This window comes from Pseudophryne corroboree, unplaced genomic scaffold, assembly GCF_028390025.1.
Source record: "Pseudophryne corroboree isolate aPseCor3 unplaced genomic scaffold, aPseCor3.hap2 scaffold_2268, whole genome shotgun sequence".
NCBI lineage: Eukaryota > Metazoa > Chordata > Amphibia > Anura > Myobatrachidae > Pseudophryne > Pseudophryne corroboree.
In genome coordinates, this window is record NW_026968919.1 from 17104 (window position 1) to 36175 (window position 19072).

The 19072-nt window shown below is 59.3% G+C and overlaps 1 protein-coding gene across 1 annotated transcript in view; it reads right to left on the minus strand.

Annotated features, from left to right (window-relative positions):
• The window catches only part of LOC135009413 (thrombospondin-3-like), a gene marked incomplete at its 3' end in the record, with an annotated part of 51295 nt that overhangs the window by 16639 nt on the left and 15584 nt on the right, over positions 1 to 19072 (minus strand). Inside the window, exons 2-4 of the mRNA XM_063952272.1 lie at positions 15032 to 15238; positions 14701 to 14957; positions 9886 to 9988 (exon numbers count right to left, since the gene is read on the minus strand). Of these exons, the coding sequence (XP_063808342.1) occupies positions 9886 to 9988; positions 14701 to 14957; positions 15032 to 15238 (567 nt within the window). The remainder of the gene's footprint in view (positions 1 to 9885; positions 9989 to 14700; positions 14958 to 15031; positions 15239 to 19072) is intronic.

The window sequence follows — 19072 nt, forward strand, 5'->3', positions numbered from 1 at the left end:
CCTGCACCCCCCTCATCATCACATGCCGCTGCCTGTCCTCTGTGCCCCCGCCACCTCCTGCACCCCCCTCATCATCACATGCCCCATCTGTCTGTCCTCTGTGCCCCCGCCACCTCCTGCATCCCCCTCATCATCACATGCCCCATCTGTCTGTCCTCTGTGCCCCCCCGCCACCTCCTGCATCCCCCTCATCATCACATGCCGCTGCCTGTCCTCTGTGCCCCCCCGCCACCTCCTGCATCCCCCCTCATCATCACATGCCGCTGCCTGTCCTCTGTGCCCCCGCCACCTCCTGCATCCCCCCTCATCATCACATGCCGCTGCCTGTCCTCTGTGCCCCCGCCACCTCCTGCACCCCCCTCATCATCACATGCCCCATCTGTCTGTCCTTTGTGCCCCCGCCACCTCCTGCATCCCCCTCATCATCACATGCCCCATCTGTCTGTCCTCTGTGCCCCCCCGCCACCTCCTGCATCCCCCTCATCATCACATGCCGCTGCCTGTCCTCTGTGCCCCCCCGCCACCTCCTGCACCCCCCTCATCATCACATGCCCCATCTGTCTATCCTCTGTGCCCCCTCTGTGCCCCCGCCACCTCCTGCATCCCCCCTCATCATCACATGCTCCATCTGTCTGTCCTCTGTGCCCCCGCCACCTCCTGCATCCCCCCTCATCATCACATGCCCCATCTGTCTGTCCTCTGTGCCCCCGCCACCTCCTGCATCCCCCCTCATCATCACATGCCCCATCTGTCTGTCCTCTGTGCCCCCGCCACCTCCTGCATCCCCCCTCATCATCACATGCCGCTGCCTGTCCTCTGTGCCCCCGCCACCTCCTGCATCCCCCCTCATCATCACATGCCCCATCTGTCTGTCCTCTGTGCCCCCGCCACCTCCTGCATCCCCCCTCATCATCACATGCCCCATCTGTCTGTCCTCTGTGCCCCCGCCACCTCCTGCATCCCCCCTCATCATCACATGACCCATCTGTCTGTCCTCTGTGCCCCCGCCACCTCCTGCATCCCCCCTCATCATCACATGCCCCATCTGTCTGTCCTCTGTGCCCCCGCCACCTCCTGCATCCCCCCTCATAATCACATGCCGCTGCCTATCCTCTGTACCCCCGCCACCTCCTGCATCCCCCCTCATCATCACATGCCCCATCTGTCTGTCCTCTGTGCCCCCGCCACCTCCTGCATCCCCCCTCATCATCACATGCCCCATCTGTCTGTCCTCTGTGCCCCCGCCACCTCCTGCATCCCCCCTCATCATCACATACCGCTGCCTGTCCTCTGTGCCCCCGCCACCTCCTGCATCCCCCCTCATCATCACATGCCGCTGCCTGTCCTCTGTGCCCCCGCCACCTCCTGCATCCCCCCGCATCATCACATGCCCCATCTGTCTATCCTCTGTGCCCCCGCCACCTCCTGCATCCCCCTCATCATCACATGCCCCATCTGTCTGTCCTCTGTGCCCCCGCCACCTCCTGCATCCCCCTCATCATCACATGCCCCATCTGTCTGTCCTCTGTGCCCCCGCCACCTCCTGCATCCCCCTCATCATCACATGCCCCATCTGTCTGTCCTCTGTGCCCCCGCCACCTCCTGCATCCCCCCTCATCATCACATGCCGCTGCCTGTCCTCTGTGCCCCCGCCACTTCCTGCATCCCCCCTCATCATCACATGCCGCTGCCTGTCCTCTGTGCCCCCGCCACCTCCTGCATCCCCCTCATCATCACATGCCCCATCTGTCTATCCTCTGTGCCCCCGCCACCTCCTGCATCCCCCTCATCATCACATGCCGCTGCCTATCCTCTGTACCCCCGCCACCTCCTGCATCCCCCCTCATCATCACATGCCCCATCTGTCTGTCCTCTGTGCCCCCTGTGCCCCCGCCACCTCCTGCATCCCCCCTCATCATCACATGCCCCATCTGTCTATCCTCTGTGCCCCCTCTGTGCCGCCGCCACCTCCTGCATCCCCCCTCATCATCACATGCCCCATCTGTCTATCCTCTGTGCCCTCTGTGCCCCCGCCACCTCCTGCATCCCCCTTCATCATCACATGCCGCTGCCTGTCCTCTGTGCCCCCGCCACCTCCTGCATCCCCCCTCATCATCACATGCCCCATCTGTCTGTCCTCTGTGCCCCCCCGCCACCTCCTGCATCCCCAATCATCATCACATGCCCCATCTCTCTGTCCTCTGTGCCCCCTCTGTGCCCCCGCCACCTCCTGCATCCCCCCTCATCATCACATGCCCCATCTGTCTGTCCTCTGTGCCCCCGCCACCTCCTGCATCCCCCCTCATCATCACATGCCCCATCTGTCTGTCCTCTGTGCCCCCTCTGTGCCCCCGCCACCTCCTGCATTCCCCCTCATCATCACATGCCGCTGCCTGTCCTCTGTGCCCCCGCCACCTCCTGCATCCCCCCTCATCATCACATGCCCCATCTGTCTGTCCTCTGTGCCCCCGCCACCTCCTGCATCCCCCCTCATCATCACATGCCCCATCTGTCTGTCCTCTGTGCCCCCGCCACCTCCTGCATCCCCCCTCATCATCACATGCCGCTGCCTATCCTCTGTACCCCCGCCACCTCCTGCATCCCCCCTCATCATCACATGCCCCATCTGTCTGTCCTCTGTGCCCCCTCTGTGCCCCCGCCACCTCCTGCATCCCCCCTCATCATCACATGCCGCTGCCTGTCCTCTGTGCCCCCGCCACCTCCTGCATCCCCCCTCATCATCACATGCCCCATCTGTCTGTCCTCTGTGCCCCCGCCACCTCCTGCATCCCCCCTCATCATCACATGCCGCTGCCTATCCTCTGTACCCCCGCCACCTCCTGCATCCCCCCTCATCATCACATGCCCCATCTGTCTGTCCTCTGTGCCCCCTCTGTGCCCCCGCCACCTCCTGCATCCCCCCTCATCATCACATGCCGCTGCCTGTCCTCTGTGCCCCCGCCACCTCCTGCATCCCCCCTCATCATCACATGCCCCATCTGTCTGTCCTCTGTGCCCCCGCCACCTCCTGCATCCCCCTCATCATCACATGCCCCATCTGTCTGTCCTCTGTGCCCCCGCCACCTCCTGCATCCCCCCTCATCATCACATGCCCCATCTGTCTATCCTCTGTGCCCCCTCTGTGCCCCCGCCACCTCCTGCATCCCCCCTCATAATCACATGCCGCTGCCTATCCTCTGTACCCCCGCCACCTCCTGCATCCCCCCTCATCATCACATGCCGCTGCCTGTCCTCTGTGCCCCCGCCACCTCCTGCATCCCCCTCATCATCACATGCCCCATCTGTCTATCCTCTGTGCCCCCGCCACCTCCTGCATCCCCCTCATCATCACATGCCCCATCTGTCTATCCTCTGTGCCCCCGCCACCTCCTGCATCCCCCCTCATCATCACATGCCCCATCTGTCTGTCCTCTGTGCCCCCTCTGTGCCCCCGCCACCTCCTGCATCCCCCCTCATCATCACATGCCCCATCTGTCTATCCTCTGTGCCGCCGCCACCTCCTGCATCCCCCCTCATCATCACATGCCCCATCTGTCTATACTCTGTGCCCTCTGTGCCCCCGCCACCTCCTGCATCCCCCTTCATCATCACATGCCGCTGCCTATCCTCTGTACCCCCGCCACCTCCTGCATCCCCCCTCATCATCACATGCCCCATCTGTCTGTCCTCTGTGCCCCCTCTGTGCCCCCGCCACCTCCTGCATCCCCCCTCATCATCACATGCCCCATCTGTCTATCCTCTGTGCCCCCTCTGTGCCGCCGCCACCTCCTGCATCCCCCCTCATCATCACATGCCCCATCTGTCTATCCTCTGTGCCCTCTGTGCCCCCGCCACCTCCTGCATCCCCCTTCATCATCACATGCCGCTGCCTGTCCTCTGTGCCCCCGCCACCTCCTGCATCCCCCCTCATCATCACATGCCCCATCTGTCTGTCCTCTGTGCCCCCCCGCCACCTCCTGCATCCCCCCTCATCATCACATGCCCCATCTCTCTGTCCTCTGTGCCCCCTCTGTGCCCCCGCCACCTCCTGCATCCCCCCTCATCATCACATGCCCCATCTGTCTGTCCTCTGTGCCCCCGCCACCTCCTGCATCCCCCCTCATCATCACATGCCCCATCTGTCTGTCCTCTGTGCCCCCTCTGTGCCCCCGCCACCTCCTGCATTCCCCCTCATCATCACATAACGCTGCCTGTCCTCTGTGCCCCCGCCACCTCCTGCATCCCCCCTCATCATCACATGCCCCATCTGTCTGTCCTCTGTGCCCCCGCCACCTCCTGCATCCCCCCTCATCATCACATGCCGCTGCCTATCCTCTGTACCCCCGCCACCTCCTGCATCCCCCCTCATCATCACATGCCCCATCTGTCTGTCCTCTGTGCCCCCTCTGTGCCCCCGCCACCTCCTGCATCCCCCCTCATCATCACATGCCCCATCTGTCTGTCCTCTGTGTCCCCGCCACCTCCTGCATTCCCCCTCATCATCACATGCCGCTGCCTGTCCTCTGTGCCGCCGCCACCTCCTGCATCCCCCCTCATCATCACATGCCCCATCTGTCTGTCCTCTGTGCCCCCGCCACCTCCTGCATCCCCCCTCATCATCACATGCCGCTGCCTGTCCTCTGTGCCCCCGCCACCTCCTGCATCCCCCCTCATCATCACATGCCCCATCTGTCTGTCCTCTGTGCCCCCTCTGTGCCCCCGCCACCTCCTGCATCCCCCCTCATCATCACATGCCGCTGCCTGTCCTCTGTGCCGCCGCCACCTCCTGCATCCCCCCTCATCATCACATGCCCCATCTGTCTGTCCTTTGTGCCCCCTCTGTGCCCCCGCCACCTCCTGCATCCCCCCTCATCATCACATGCCGCTGCCTGTCCTCTGTGCCCCCGCCACCTCCTGCATCCCCCCTCATCATCACATGCCCCATCTGTCTGTCCTCTGTGCCCCCTCTGTGCCCCCGCCACCTCCTGCATCCCCCCTCATCATCACATGCCGCTGCCTGTCCTCTGTGCCCCCGCCACCTCCTGCATCCCCCCTCATCATCACATGCCCCATCTGTCTGCCCTCTGTGCCCCCGCCACCTCCTGCATCCCCCCTCATCATCACATGCCCCATCTGTCTGTCCTCTGTGCCCCCTCTGTGCCCCCGCCACCTCCTGCATCCCCCCTCATCATCACATGCCGCTGCCTGTCCTCTGTGCCCCCGCCACCTCCTGCATCCCCCCTCATCATCACATGCCCCATCTGTCTGCCCTCTGTGCCCCCGCCACCTCCTGCATCCCCCCTCATCATCACATGCCCCATCTGTCTGTCCTCTGTGCCCCCGCCACTTCCTGCATCCCTCCTCATCGTCACATGCCCCATCTGTCTGTCCTCTGTGCCCCAGCCACCACCTGCACCCGCCGTCATCATCACATGCCCCATCTGTCTGTCCTCTGTGCCCCCTACCTCACCTCTGCACCCCCCCTCATCATCACATGCCCCATCTGTCTGTCCTCTGTGCCCCCTACCTCACCTCTGCACCCCCCCTCATCATCACATGCCCCATCTGTCTGTCCTCTGTGCCCCCTACCTCACCTCTGCACCCCCCCTCATCATCACATGCCCCATCTGTCTGTCCTCTGTGCCCCCGCCACTTCCTGCATCCCTCCTCATCGTCACATGCCCCATCTGTCTGTCCTCTGTGCCCCCTACCTCACCTCTGCACCCCCCGTCATCATCACATGCCCCATCTGTCTGTCCTCTGTGCCCCCTACCTCCCCTCTGCACCCCCCTCATCATCACATGCCCCATCTGTCTGTCCTCTGTGCCCCCGCCACCAGCTGCATCCCCCCTCATCATCACATACCGCTGCCTGTCCTCTGTGCCCCGCCACCTCCTGCATCCCTCCTCATCGTCACATGCCCAATCTGTCTGTCCTCTGTGCCCCCGCCACCAGCTGCATCCCCCCTCATCTTCACATGCCCCATCTGTCTGTCCTCGGTGCCCCCTACCTCACCTCTGTACCCCCCCTCATCATCACATGCCCCATCTGTCTGTCCTCTGTGCCCCCGCCACCACCTGCATCCCCCCTCATCATCACATGCCCCATCTGTCTGTTCTCTGTGCCCCCACCACCACCTACATCCCCCCTCATCATCACATACCCCATCTGTCTGTCCTCTGTGCCCCCTACCTCACCTCTGCACCCCCATCATCACATGCCCCATCTGTCTGTCCTCTGTACCCCCGCCACCACCTGCATCCCGTCTCATCATCACATGCCCCATCTGTTTGTCCTCTGTGCCCCCGACCTCACCTCTGCACCCCCCCTCATCATCACATGCCCCATCTATCTGTCATCTGTGCCCCCGCCACCACCTGCATCCCCCCTCATCATCACATGCCCCATCTGTCTGTCCTCTGGGCCCCCGCCACCACCTGCACCCCCCCTCATCATCACATGCCCCATCTATGTCCTCTGTACCCCCGTCACCACCTGCATCCCCCCTCATCATCACATGCCCCATCTGTCTGTCCTCTGTGCCCCCGCCACCACCTGCATCCCCCCTCATCATCACATGCCCCATCTGTCTGTCCTCTGTGCCGCCGTCACCACCTGCACCCCCCCTCATCATCACATGCCCCATCTATGTCCTCTGTACCCCCGTCACCACCTGCATCCCCCCTCATCATCACATGCCCCATCTGTCTGTCCTCTGTGCCCCCGCCACCACCTGCATCCCCCCTCATCATCACATGCCCCATCTGTCTGTCCTCTGTGCCCCCTACCTCACCTCTGCACCCCCCCCTCATCATCACATGCCCCATCTGTCTGTCCTCTGTGCCCTCGCCACCACCTGCACCCCCCCTCATCATCACATGCCCCATCTATGTCCTCTGTACCCCCGTCACCACCTGCATCCCCCCTCATCATCACATGCCCCATCTGTCTGTCCTCTGTGCCCCCGCCACCACCTGCATCCCCCCTCATCATCACATGCCCCATCTGTCTGTCCTCTGTGCCGCCGTCACCACCTGCACCCCCCCTCATCATCACATGCCCCATCTATGTCCTCTGTACCCCCGTCACCACCTGCATCCCCCCTCATCATCACATGCCCCATCTGTCTGTCCTCTGTGCCCCCTACCTCACCTCTGCACCCCCCCTCATCATCACATGCCCCATCTGTCTGTCCTCTGTGCCCCCGCCACCACCTGCATCCCCCCTCATAATCACATGCCCCATCTGTCTGTCCTCTGTGCCCCCGCCACGACATTTCATCCCTCCTCATCATCACATGCCCCATCTGTCTGTCCTCTGTGCCCCGGCCACCACCTGCATCCCCCCTCATCATCACATGCCCCATCTGTCTGTCCTCTGTGCCCCCGCCACCACCTGCCTCCCCCCTCATCATCAGTTGCCCCATCTGTCTGTCCTCTGTGCCCCTGCCACCACCTGCATCCCCCCTCATCATCACATGCCCCATCTGTCTGTCCTCTGTGCCCCCGTCACCACCTGCACCCCCCTTCATCATCACATGCCCCATCTATGTCCTCTGTACCCCCGCCACCACCTGCATCCCCCCTCATCATCACATGCCCCATCTGTCTGTCCTCTGTGCCCACACCACCTCTGCACCCCCCCTCATCATCACATGCCCCATCTATCTGTCCTGTGCCCCCGCCACCACCTGCATCCCCCCTCATCATCACATGCCCCATCTGTCTGTCCTCTGTGCCCCCGCCACCACCTGCATCCCCCCTCATCATCAGTTGCCCTATCTGTCTGTCCTATGTGCCCCCGCCACCACCTGCATCCCCCCTCATCATCACATGCCCCATCTGTCTGTCCTGTGCCCCCGTCACCACCTGCACCCCCCCTTATCATCACATGCCCCATCTGTCTGTCCTCTGTGCCCCCGCCACCACCTGCATCCCCCCTCATCATCACATGCCCCATCTGTCTGTCCTCTGTACCCCCGCCACCACCTGCATCCCCCCTCATCATCACATTCCCCATCTGTCTGTCCTCTGTGCCCCCGCCACCACCTGCATCCCCCCTCATCATCACATGCCCCATCTGTCTGTCCTCTGTGCCCCCTACCTCACCTCTGCACCCCCCCTCATCATCACATGCCCCATCTGTCTGTCCTCTGTGCCCCCGCCACCACCTGCATCCCCCCTCATCATCCCATGCCCCATCTGTCAGTCCTCTGAGCCCCCGCCACCACCTGCATCCCCCCTCATCATCACATGCCCCATCTGTCTGTCCTCTGTGCCCACACCACCTCTGCACCCCCCCTCATCATCACATGCCCCATCTATCTGTCCTCTGTGCCCCCGCCACCACCTGCATCCCCCCTCATCATCACATGCCCCATCTGTCTGTCCTCTGTGCCCCCGCCACCACCTGCATCCCCCCTCATCATCAGTTGCCCCATCTGTCTGTCCTCTGTGCCCCCGCCACCACCTGCATCCCCCCTCATCATCACATGCCCCATCTGTCTGTCCTGTGCCCCCATCACCACCTGCACCCCCCCTCATCATCACATGCCCCATCTGTCTGTCCTCTGTGCCCCCGCCACCACCTGCATCCCCCCTCATCATCACATGCCCCATCTGTCTGTCCTCTGTGCCCCCGCCACCACCTGCATCCCCCCTCATCATCACATGCCCCATCTGTCTGTCATCTGTACCCCCGCCACCACCTGCATCCCCCCTCATCATCATATGCCCCATCTGTCTGTCCTCTGTGCCCCCTACCTCACCTCTGCACCCCCCCTCATCATCACATGCCCCATCTGTCTGTCCTCTGTGCCCCCGCCACCACCTGCATCCCCCCTCATCATCACATGCCCCATCTGTCTGTCCTCTGTGCCCCCGCCACCACCTGCACCCCCCCTCATCATCACATGCCCCATCTATCTGTCCTCTGTGCCCCCGCCACCACCTGCATCCCCCCTCATCATCACATGCACCAACTGTCAGTCCTCTGAGCCCCCGCCACCACCTGCATCCCCCCTCATCATCACATGCCCCATCTGTCTGTCCTCTGTGCCCCCACCACGACATTTCATCCCTCCTCATCATCACATGCCCCATCTGTCTGTCCTCTGTGCCCCCACCACCACCACCTGCATCCCCCCTTATCATCACATGCCCCATCTGTCTGTTCTCTGTGCCCCCACCACCACCTGCATCTCCCCTCATCATCACATGCTCCATCTGTCTGTCCTCTGTGCCCCCGCCACCACCTGCATCCCCCCTCATAATCACATGCCCCATCTGTCTGTCATCTGTGTCCCCGCCACCACCTGCATCCCCCTCATCATCACATGCCCCATCTGTCTGTCCTCTGTGCCCCCGCCACCACCTGCATCCCCCCTCATCATCACATGCCCCATCTGTCTGTCCTCTGTACCCCCGCCACCACCTGCATCCCCCCTCATCATCACATGCCCCATCTGTCTGTCCTCTGTACCCCCGCCACCACCTGCATCCCCCCTCATCATCACATGCCCCATCTGTCTGTCCTCTGTGCCCCGCCACCACCTGCACCCCCCCTCATCATCACATGCCCCACCTGACCGTCCTCTGTGCCCCCACCACCACCTGCATCCCCCCATCATTATCTGCCCCGATCTGTCCTCAGCATCCCCCTTCATGTCATAGGCATCATCCCTGCTGTTGGGGTTACCCTCAGTGCCCCCCAGGTGACAGTGTGAGGAATTCTGGGATGATTACAGACATGCACACGCCATCGCCTGCTGCTGGTCACTGGAGCGGAGATCCCCCGGCTTACAGTAACCGGGGTCACTCCATTACGTCCTGATTCTAGTCCCTCATTTATCACATATGTAAGATACCACAACACTCCATCATGTACCTGTATTGTGAATGGACTCATCATCCTGGAAGGGACATTCACTCAGAGCTCCTACTCTGCTCATGGAGCCACCAAGGATCAACTTCATGGACTCTACAGAGCCCTACACCAGATGAGACAGTCATAAGACACAGAGGCCCACGTACAGCAGAGACACAGAGGCCCACGTACAGCAGAGATACAGAGGAGCACGTACAGCAGAGACACAGAGGCCCACGTACAGCAGAGACACAGAGGCCCACGTACAGCAGAGACACAGAGGCCCACGTACAGCAGAGACACAGAGGCCCACGTACAGCAGATACAGAGGTCCACGTACAGCAGAGACACAGAGGCCCACGTACAGCAGAGACACAGAGGCCCACGTACAGCAGAGATACAGAGGAGCACGTACAGCAGAGACACAGAGGCCCACGTACAGCAGAGACACAGAGGCCCACGTACAGCAGAGACACAGAGGCCCACGTACAGCAGAGACACAGAGGCCCACATACAGCAGATACAGAGGTCCACGTACAGCAGAGACACAGTGGAGCACGTACAGCAGAGACACAGAGGAGCACGTACAGCAGAGACACAGAGGAGCACGTACAGCAGAGACACAGAGGCCCACGTACAGCAGAGACACAGTGGAGCACGTACAGCAGAGATACAGAGGAGCACGTACAGCAGAGACACAGAGGCCCACGTACAGCAGAGACACAGAGGCCCACGTACAGCAGAGACACAGAGGCCCACGTACAGCAGAGACACAGAGGCCCACGTACAGCAGAGACACAGTGGAGCACGTACAGCAGAGACACAGAGGAGCACGTACAGCAGAGACACAGAGGAGCACGTACAGCAGAGACACAGAGGAGCACGTACAGCAGAGACACAGAGGAGCACGTACAGCAGAGACACAGAGGAGCATGTACAGCAGAGATACAGAGGAGCACGTACAGCAGAGACACAGAGAAGCACGTACAGCAGAGACACAGAGGAGCACGTACAGCAGAGACACAGTGGAGCACGTACAGCAGAGACACAGTGGAGCACGTACAGCAGAGACACAGAGGAGCACGTACAGCAGAGACAGAGGCCCACGTACAGCAGAGACACAGAGGCCCACGTACAGCAGATACAGAGGCCCACGTACAGCAGAGACACAGAGGAGCACGTACAGCAGAGATACAGAGGAGCACGTACAGCAGAGACAGAGGCCCACGTACAGCAGAGACAGAGGCCCACGTACAGCAGAGACACAGAGGAGCACGTACAGCAGAGACACAGAGGAGCACGTACAGCAGAGACACAGAGGAGCACGTACAGCAGAGACACAGAGGAGCACGTACAGCAGAGACACAGAGGCCCACGTACAGCAGAGACACAGAGGCCCACGTACAGCAGAGACACAGAGGCCTACGTACAGCAGAGACAGAGGCCCACGTATAGCAGAGACAAAGAGGACCACGTACAGCAGAGACACAGTGGAGCACGTACAGCAGAGACACAGAGGCCCACGTACAGCAGAGACACAGAGGAACATGTACAGCAGAGACACAGAGGAGCACGTACAGCAGAGACACAGAGGTGCACGTACAGCAGAGACACAGAGGCCCACGTACAGCAGAGACAAAGAGGCCCACGTACAGCAGAGACACAAAGGAGCACGTACAGCAGAGACACAGAGGAGCACGTACAGCAGAGACACAGAGGCCTACGTACAGCAGAGACATAGAGGCCCACGTACAGCAGAGACATAGAGGCCCAGGTACAGCAGAGAAACAGAGGCCCACGTACAGCAGAGACACAGTGGAGCACGTACAGCAGAGACACAGAGGCCCACGTATAGCAGAGACAGAGGCCCACGTACAGCAGAGACAAAGAGGACCACGTACAGCAGAGACACAGAGGCCCACGTACAGCAGAGACAGAGGCCCACGTACAGCAGAGACACAGAGGACCACGTACAGCGGAGACACAGAGGTGCACATACAGCAGAGACACAGAGGCCCACGTACAGCAGAGACACAGAGGCCCACGTACAGCAGAGACACAGTGGAGCACTTACAGCAGAGACACAGAGGAGCACGTACAGCAGAAACACAGAGGAGCACATACAGCAGAGACGCAGAGACCTACGTACAGCAGAGACATAGAGGCCCACGTACAGCAGAGACACAGAGGCCCACATACAGCAGACACACAGTGGAGCACGTACAGCAGAGACACAGTGGAGCACGTACAGCAGAGACACAGAGGCCCACGTATAGCAGAGACAGAGGCCCACGTACAGCAGAGACAAAGAGGACCACGTACAGCAGAGACACAGAGGCCCACGTACAGCAGAGACAGAGGCCCACGTACAGCAGAGACACAGAGGACCACGTACAGCGGAGACACAGAGGTGCACATACAGCAGAGACACAGAGGCCCACGTACAGCAGAGACACAGAGGCCCACGTACAGCAGAGACACAGAGGAGTACGTACAGCAGAGACACAGTGGAGCACTTACAGCAGAGACACAGAGGAGCACGTACAGCAGAAACACAGAGGAGCACATACAGCAGAAACACAGAGGAGCACATACAGCAGAGACGCAGAGGCCTACGTACAGCAGAGACATAGAGGCCCACGTACAGCAGAGACACAGAGGCCCACATACAGCAGACACACAGTGGAGCACGTACAGCAGAGACACAGAGGCCCATGTACAGCAGAGACACAGAGGCCCATGTACAGCAGAGACACAGAGGCCCACGTATAGCAGAGACACAGAGGTGCACGTACAGCAGAGACACAGAGGCCCACGTACAGCAGAGACAAAGAGGACCACGTACAGCAGAGACAAAGAGGACCACGTACAGCAGAGTCACAGAGGACCACGTACAGCAGAGACACAGAGGCCCACATACAGCAGAGACACAGTGGAGCACGTACAGCAGAGACACAGAGGCCCATGTACAGCAGAGACACAGAGGCCCACGTATAGCAGAGACACAGAGGTGCACGTACAGCAGAGACACAGAGGCCCACGTACAGCAGAGACAAAGAGGACCACGTACAGCAGAGACAAAGAGGACCACGTACAGCAGAGGCACAGAGGACCACGTACAGCAGAGACACAGAGGCCCACGTACAGCAGAGACACAGTGGCCCACGTACAGCAGAGACACAGTGGAGCACGTACAGCAGAGACACAAAGGACCATGTACAGCAGAGACACAGTGGAGCACGTACAGCAGAGACACAGAGGCCCATGTACAGCAGAGACACAGAGGCCCACGTACAGCAGAGACACAGAGGCCCACGTACAGCAGAGACACAGAGGCCCACATACAGCAGAGACACAGAGGCCCACATACAGCAGAGACACAGAGGAGCATGTACAGCAGAGACACAGAGGAGCACGTACAGCAGAGACACAGAGGAGAACGTACGGCAGAGACACAGAGGTGCACGTACGGCAGAGACACAGAGGTGCACGTACAGCAGAGACACAGAGGCCCACGTACAGCAGAGACAAAGAGGACCACGTACAGCAGAGACAAAGAGGACCACGTACAGCAGAGGCACAGAGGACCACGTACAGCAGAGACACAGAGGCCCACGTACAGCAGAGACACAGTGGAGCACGTACAGCAGAGACACAAAGGACCATGTACAGCAGAGACACAGTGGAGCACGTACAGCAGAGACACAGAGGCACATGTACAGCAGAGACACAGAGGCCCACGTACAGCAGAGACAAAGAGGACAACGTACAGCAGAGACACAGAGGACCACGTACAGCAGAGACACAGAGGACCACGTACAGCAGAGACACAGAGGAGCATGTACAGCAGAGACACAGAGGAGCACGTACAGCAGAGACACAGAGGAGAACGTACAGCAGAGACACAGAGGTGCACGTACGGCAGAGACACAGAGGTGCACGTACAGCAGAGACACAGAGGCCCACGTACAGCAGAGACAAAGAGGACCACGTACAGCAGAGACAAAGAGGACCACGTACAGCAGAGGCACAGAGGAGCACGTACAGCAGAGACACAGAGGCCCACGTACAGCAGAGACACAGTGGAGCACGTACAGCAGAGACACAAAGGACCATGTACAGCAGAGACACAGTGGAGCACGTACAGCAGAGACACAGAGGCACATGTACAGCAGAGACACAGAGGCCCACGTACAGCAGAGACAAAGAGGACAACGTACAGCAGAGACACAGAGGACCACGTACAGCAGAAACACAGAGGACCACGTACAGCAGAGACACAGAGGACCACGTACAGCAGAGACACAGAGGACCACGTACAGCAGAGACACAGAGGCCCATGTACAGCAGGGACACAGAGGCCCACGTACAGCAGAGACACAGAGGCCCACGTACAGCAGAGACACAGAGGCCCACGTACAGCAGAGACACAGAGGACCACGTACAGCAGAGACACAGAGGACCACGTACAGCAGAGACACAGAGGCCCACGTACAGCAGGGACACAGAGGCCCACGTACAGCAGAGACACAGAGGACCACGTACAGCAGAGACACAGAGGACCACGTACAGCAGAGACACAGAGGAGCACGTACAGCAGAGACACAGAGGCCCACGTACAGCAGAGACACAGAGGCCCACGTACAGCAGAGACACAGAGGCCCACGTACAGCAGAGACACAGAGGCCCACGTACAGCAGAGACACAGAGGCCCACGTACAGCAGAGATACAGAGGCCCACGTACAACAGAGACAGAGGCTGACAGATCACAATACAGAAGGGATTGTAGACATGTACTGGAGCTCACTATCCTCCTCCATGACAGCATGCAGTACCTGCATTCTCTGATACGCCTTGTGTCCAGAGCGGATCTCTCCCGATTCCACCTCAAACTGTGGGATGATCATGATTTCGGGGAGCCCCAGGCTGGTGTCCACCTGCTTACAGTCCACGTACAGCTCTAGAGTAAGCGTGTCCCCGCGGAGGCCGCTGAGCCGTAGGATCATTGTGTGCGTGGTCCCGTCGGACAGGTTTGCGTTCTGCAGACTGACTGAATGGACCTTGGAGTCCTCACGCATGTAACGTACCAAGACTGCAAGAGACATTACCAATTACCGCCTCTCATCGGGAACACTTAGATTGCCAGCTCTTCAGACTACGGCTTACCTTTGTTGACTTTGCCTACTATGGAGGCTTCTAGCCACTTTGTGTTATCTTTCTTAGAGTAGAAGCCAAAGAGGACGCCGCCGGCCTTTGCAGGGAGCCGAAACGTGGACAAGAAATAAATATCATTGACGGTGAGCATCTCTGACCGGATCTTCTCCACCACGCTGGTCATGTGCCGCGATTCGCTGACCGTCAGCAGGTCCATCACTGCAGAGACGGACGCACAGCCAATCACAAAGACGGAAAGTGACATCTCTTAGCCTGGCACTACCCGGCTTCTTTATCACTGTGCCGTGACACCTACGATTCCTTATTGCCGCATAGCACCGCCATAAACACATATCGCCTGCGCAGGGGAGCGACACTGGCCCCTAGTGGCACGCGCAATGGTGAGCGCAATGGAGCAATTTACACCAAACTTGGTACACATATGACTTACACTCTGGAAAAAAATACAGTGGGGGTAAGACACCCCTAGCACCCCTTGGGGTGGGGGTGGGAAGGGGTGACATGTAAAAATCCATAGTTTTCGGTATAACTCTGGAATGCCTGGAGCAATATACACAGAGGCACACGTGGGTAGGGACAGAGGCACACGTGGGTAGGGGCAGAGGCACCTACAGATAGGGGCAGAGGCACACACGGGTAGGGGCATAGTCATACAGGCAGGGGCAGAGGCACACACGGGTGGGGGCAGAGGCACACATGGGTGGGGCCAGAGGCACACATGTGTAAGGGCAGAGGCACACACGGGTGGGGGCAGAGGCACACACGGGTGGGGGCAGAGGCACACACGGGTGGGGGCAGAGGCACACATGTGTAAGGGCAGAGGCACACACGGGTGGGGGCAGAGGAACACATGGGTGGGGGCAGAGGCACACATGTGTAAGGGCAGAGGCACACACGGGTGGGGGCAGAGGCACACACGGGTGGGGCAGAGGCACACATGTGTAAGGGCAGAGGCACACACGGGTGGGGGCAGAGGCACACATGGGTGTGGGCAGAGGCACACACGGGTGGGGGCAGAGGCACACACGGGTGGGGGCAAAGGCACACATGTGTAAGGGCAGAGGCACACACGGGTAGGGGCATAGTCATACAGGCAGGGGCAGAGGCACACACGGGTGGGGGCAGAGGCACACACGGGTGGGGCCAGAGGCACACATGTGTAAGGGCAGAGGCACACACGGGTGGGGGCAGAGGCACACACGGGTGGGGGCAGAGGCACACATGTGTAAGGGCAGAGGCACACACGGGTGGGGGTAGAGGAACACATGGGTGGGGGCAGAGGCACACATGTGTAAGGGCAGAGGCACACACGGGTGGGGGCAGAGGCACACATGTGTAAGGGCAGAGGCACACACGGGTGGGGGCAGAGGCACACATGGGTGGGGGCAGAGGCACACACGGGTGGGGGCAGAGGCACACACGGGTGGGGGCAAAGGCACACATGTGTAAGGGCAGAGGCACACACGGGTGGGGGCAGAGGCACACACGGGTGGGGGCAGAGGCACACATGGGTGGGGGCAGAGGCACACATGTGTAAGGGCAGAGGCACACACGGGTGGGGGCAGAGGCACACACGGATGGGGGCAGAGGCACACGCGGGTGGGGGCAGAGGCACACGCGGGTGGGGGCAGAGGCACACACGGGTGGGGGCAAAGGCACACATGTGTAAGGGCAGAGGCACACACGGGTGGGGGCAGAGGCACACACGGGTGGGGGCAGAGGCACACATGGGTGGGGGCAGAGGCACACATGTGTAAGGGCAGAGGCACACACGGGTGGGGACAGAGGCATACACGGGTGGGGGCAGAGGCATACTGTAGACTGGAAGCTAAGCAAGGAGATCTAGGGCCCTGTGACATAGAGTCAGCCTATCCCTGCAACCCTTACATATGTAACATATGCACCAGCATTTTGACAGCATCAATCCGAGGAGCCCCGAGGTGCGGCCTGACACAGATTGGCATTACATATCGTAGCGAAGCACGGGTATACAGATAGTTAATTATAAAATGCGCCCAGCCCCCGATGATGAAGAATCATTCTCTCCGCATATCACTCAAATAAAGGTTCTTCTTCCTGGGGCATGTACCAACGTCACCAAGTCTCCAGCTACACCTGTGCCAGGCAGAGAGGTATGGACACCACGCTATAGCGACTGAGGTCCTCCGATCAGCAGAGATGAGGTGGTATTACCTCTAGCACTCAGCGTCTATGCCCTCGCACGCCCTCTCCGTTCCCAAGCCCCATTTTACCATAGATTCCTCAAAAGAAACATCTTATAGTTTAACAACTTGACTGGCGATCTTTCATGCAGCTTCTGCAACACATCCCTAATGCAGCTCGCTTCTATTCTCATATATTGGGCGGATGTAATGAATTGCGAGAAGTCCGGAGCTCCGAGACGCCGCCCTAACTCGTACGTTTTTTTAAAGCAGCAAACGTTTACAGCTTTTAAAAAAATGTACGAGTTCAGCTGGAGTCTCGGAGCTCCGGACTTCTCCCAAGCCATTACATCCAGCCCTTTATGTGAATTAGCGGATTATCCTTTATAAATGTATGGTTGCTTGTAGTATCTTAACCATAAATTCCACAGCTGAAAACTGCCGTTATTCAGTACAGACACCACTAGTTTAAGTTCTGAATTGCTGGCCATTTTCTTTATTCATCCTTTGCTCACTTTGAAATACAGTGTTGGGTTACTCATAATCCACTCTACATATTTTGCTGGAAGATTGCTTGTACCCTGTGGTGCTCTGGCTGGGCCTGTAGGCTGTTGCAGAAAACGCTTCTTTCTCTGACGTCCTAGTGGATGCTGGGAACTCCGTAAGGACCATGGGGAATAGCGGCTCCGCAGGAGACTGGGCACAAAAGTAAAAGCTTTAGGACTACCTGGTGTGCACTGGCTCCTCCCCCTATGACCCTCCTCCAAGCCTCAGTTAGATTTTTGTGCCCGGCCGAGAAGGGTGCACACTAGGGGCTCTCCTGAGCTTCTTAGTGAAAGTTTAGTTTTAGGTTTTTTATTTTCAGTGAGACCTGCTGGCAACAGGCTCACTGCATCGAGGGACTAAGGGGAGAAGAAGCGAACTCACCTGCGTGCAGAGTGGATTGGGCTTCTTAGGCTACTGGACACCATTAGCTCCAGAGGGACCGAACACAAGCCCAGCCTCGGAGCTCGGTCCCAGAGCCGCGCCGCCGGCCCCCTTACAGAGCCAGAAGCGAGAAGAGGTCCGGAAAAATCGGCGGCAGAAGACATCAGTCTTCAACAAGGTAGCGCACAGCACTGCAGCTGTGCGCCATTGTTACTCAGGCACACTTCACACTCCGGTCACTGAGGGTGCAGGGCGCTAGGGGGGGGGCGCCCTGAGCAGCAATGTAAAACACCTTGGCTGGCATAAATACACCACATATAACCCCCAGGGCTATATGGATGTATTTTAACCCCTGCCAGAACTCACCAAAAGCGTGAGAAAAGGCCGCCGAGAAGGGGGCGGAGCCTATCTCCTCAGCACACTGGCGCCATTTTCTCTCACAGCTCCGTTGGAGGGAAGCTCCCTGGCTCTCCCCTGCAGTTACTACACTACAGAAAAGGGTTAAAAAAGAGAGGGGGGCACTAATTAGGCGCAGTATTAATAAAACAGCAGCTATAAGGGGAAAAACACTTCTATAAGGTTATCCCTGTATATATATATATAGCGCTCTGGTGTGTGCTGGCATACTCTCCCTCTGTCTCCCCAAAGGGCTAGTGGGGTCCTGTCCTCTATCAGAGCATTCCCTGTGTGTGTGCTGTGTGTCGGTACGTTGTGTCGACATGTATGAGGAGGAAAATGGTGTGGAGACGGAGCAATGGCCTGTAATGGAGATGTCACCCCCTAGGGAGTCAACACCTGAGTGGCTGAGCTTATGGAAGGAATTACGTGACAGTGTCAGCTCTTTACAAAAGATTGATGACATGAGACAGCCGGCGACTCAGCCTGTGCCTGTCCAGGGGTCTCAAAAGCCATCAGGGGCTCTAAAACGCCCGTTACCGTAGAT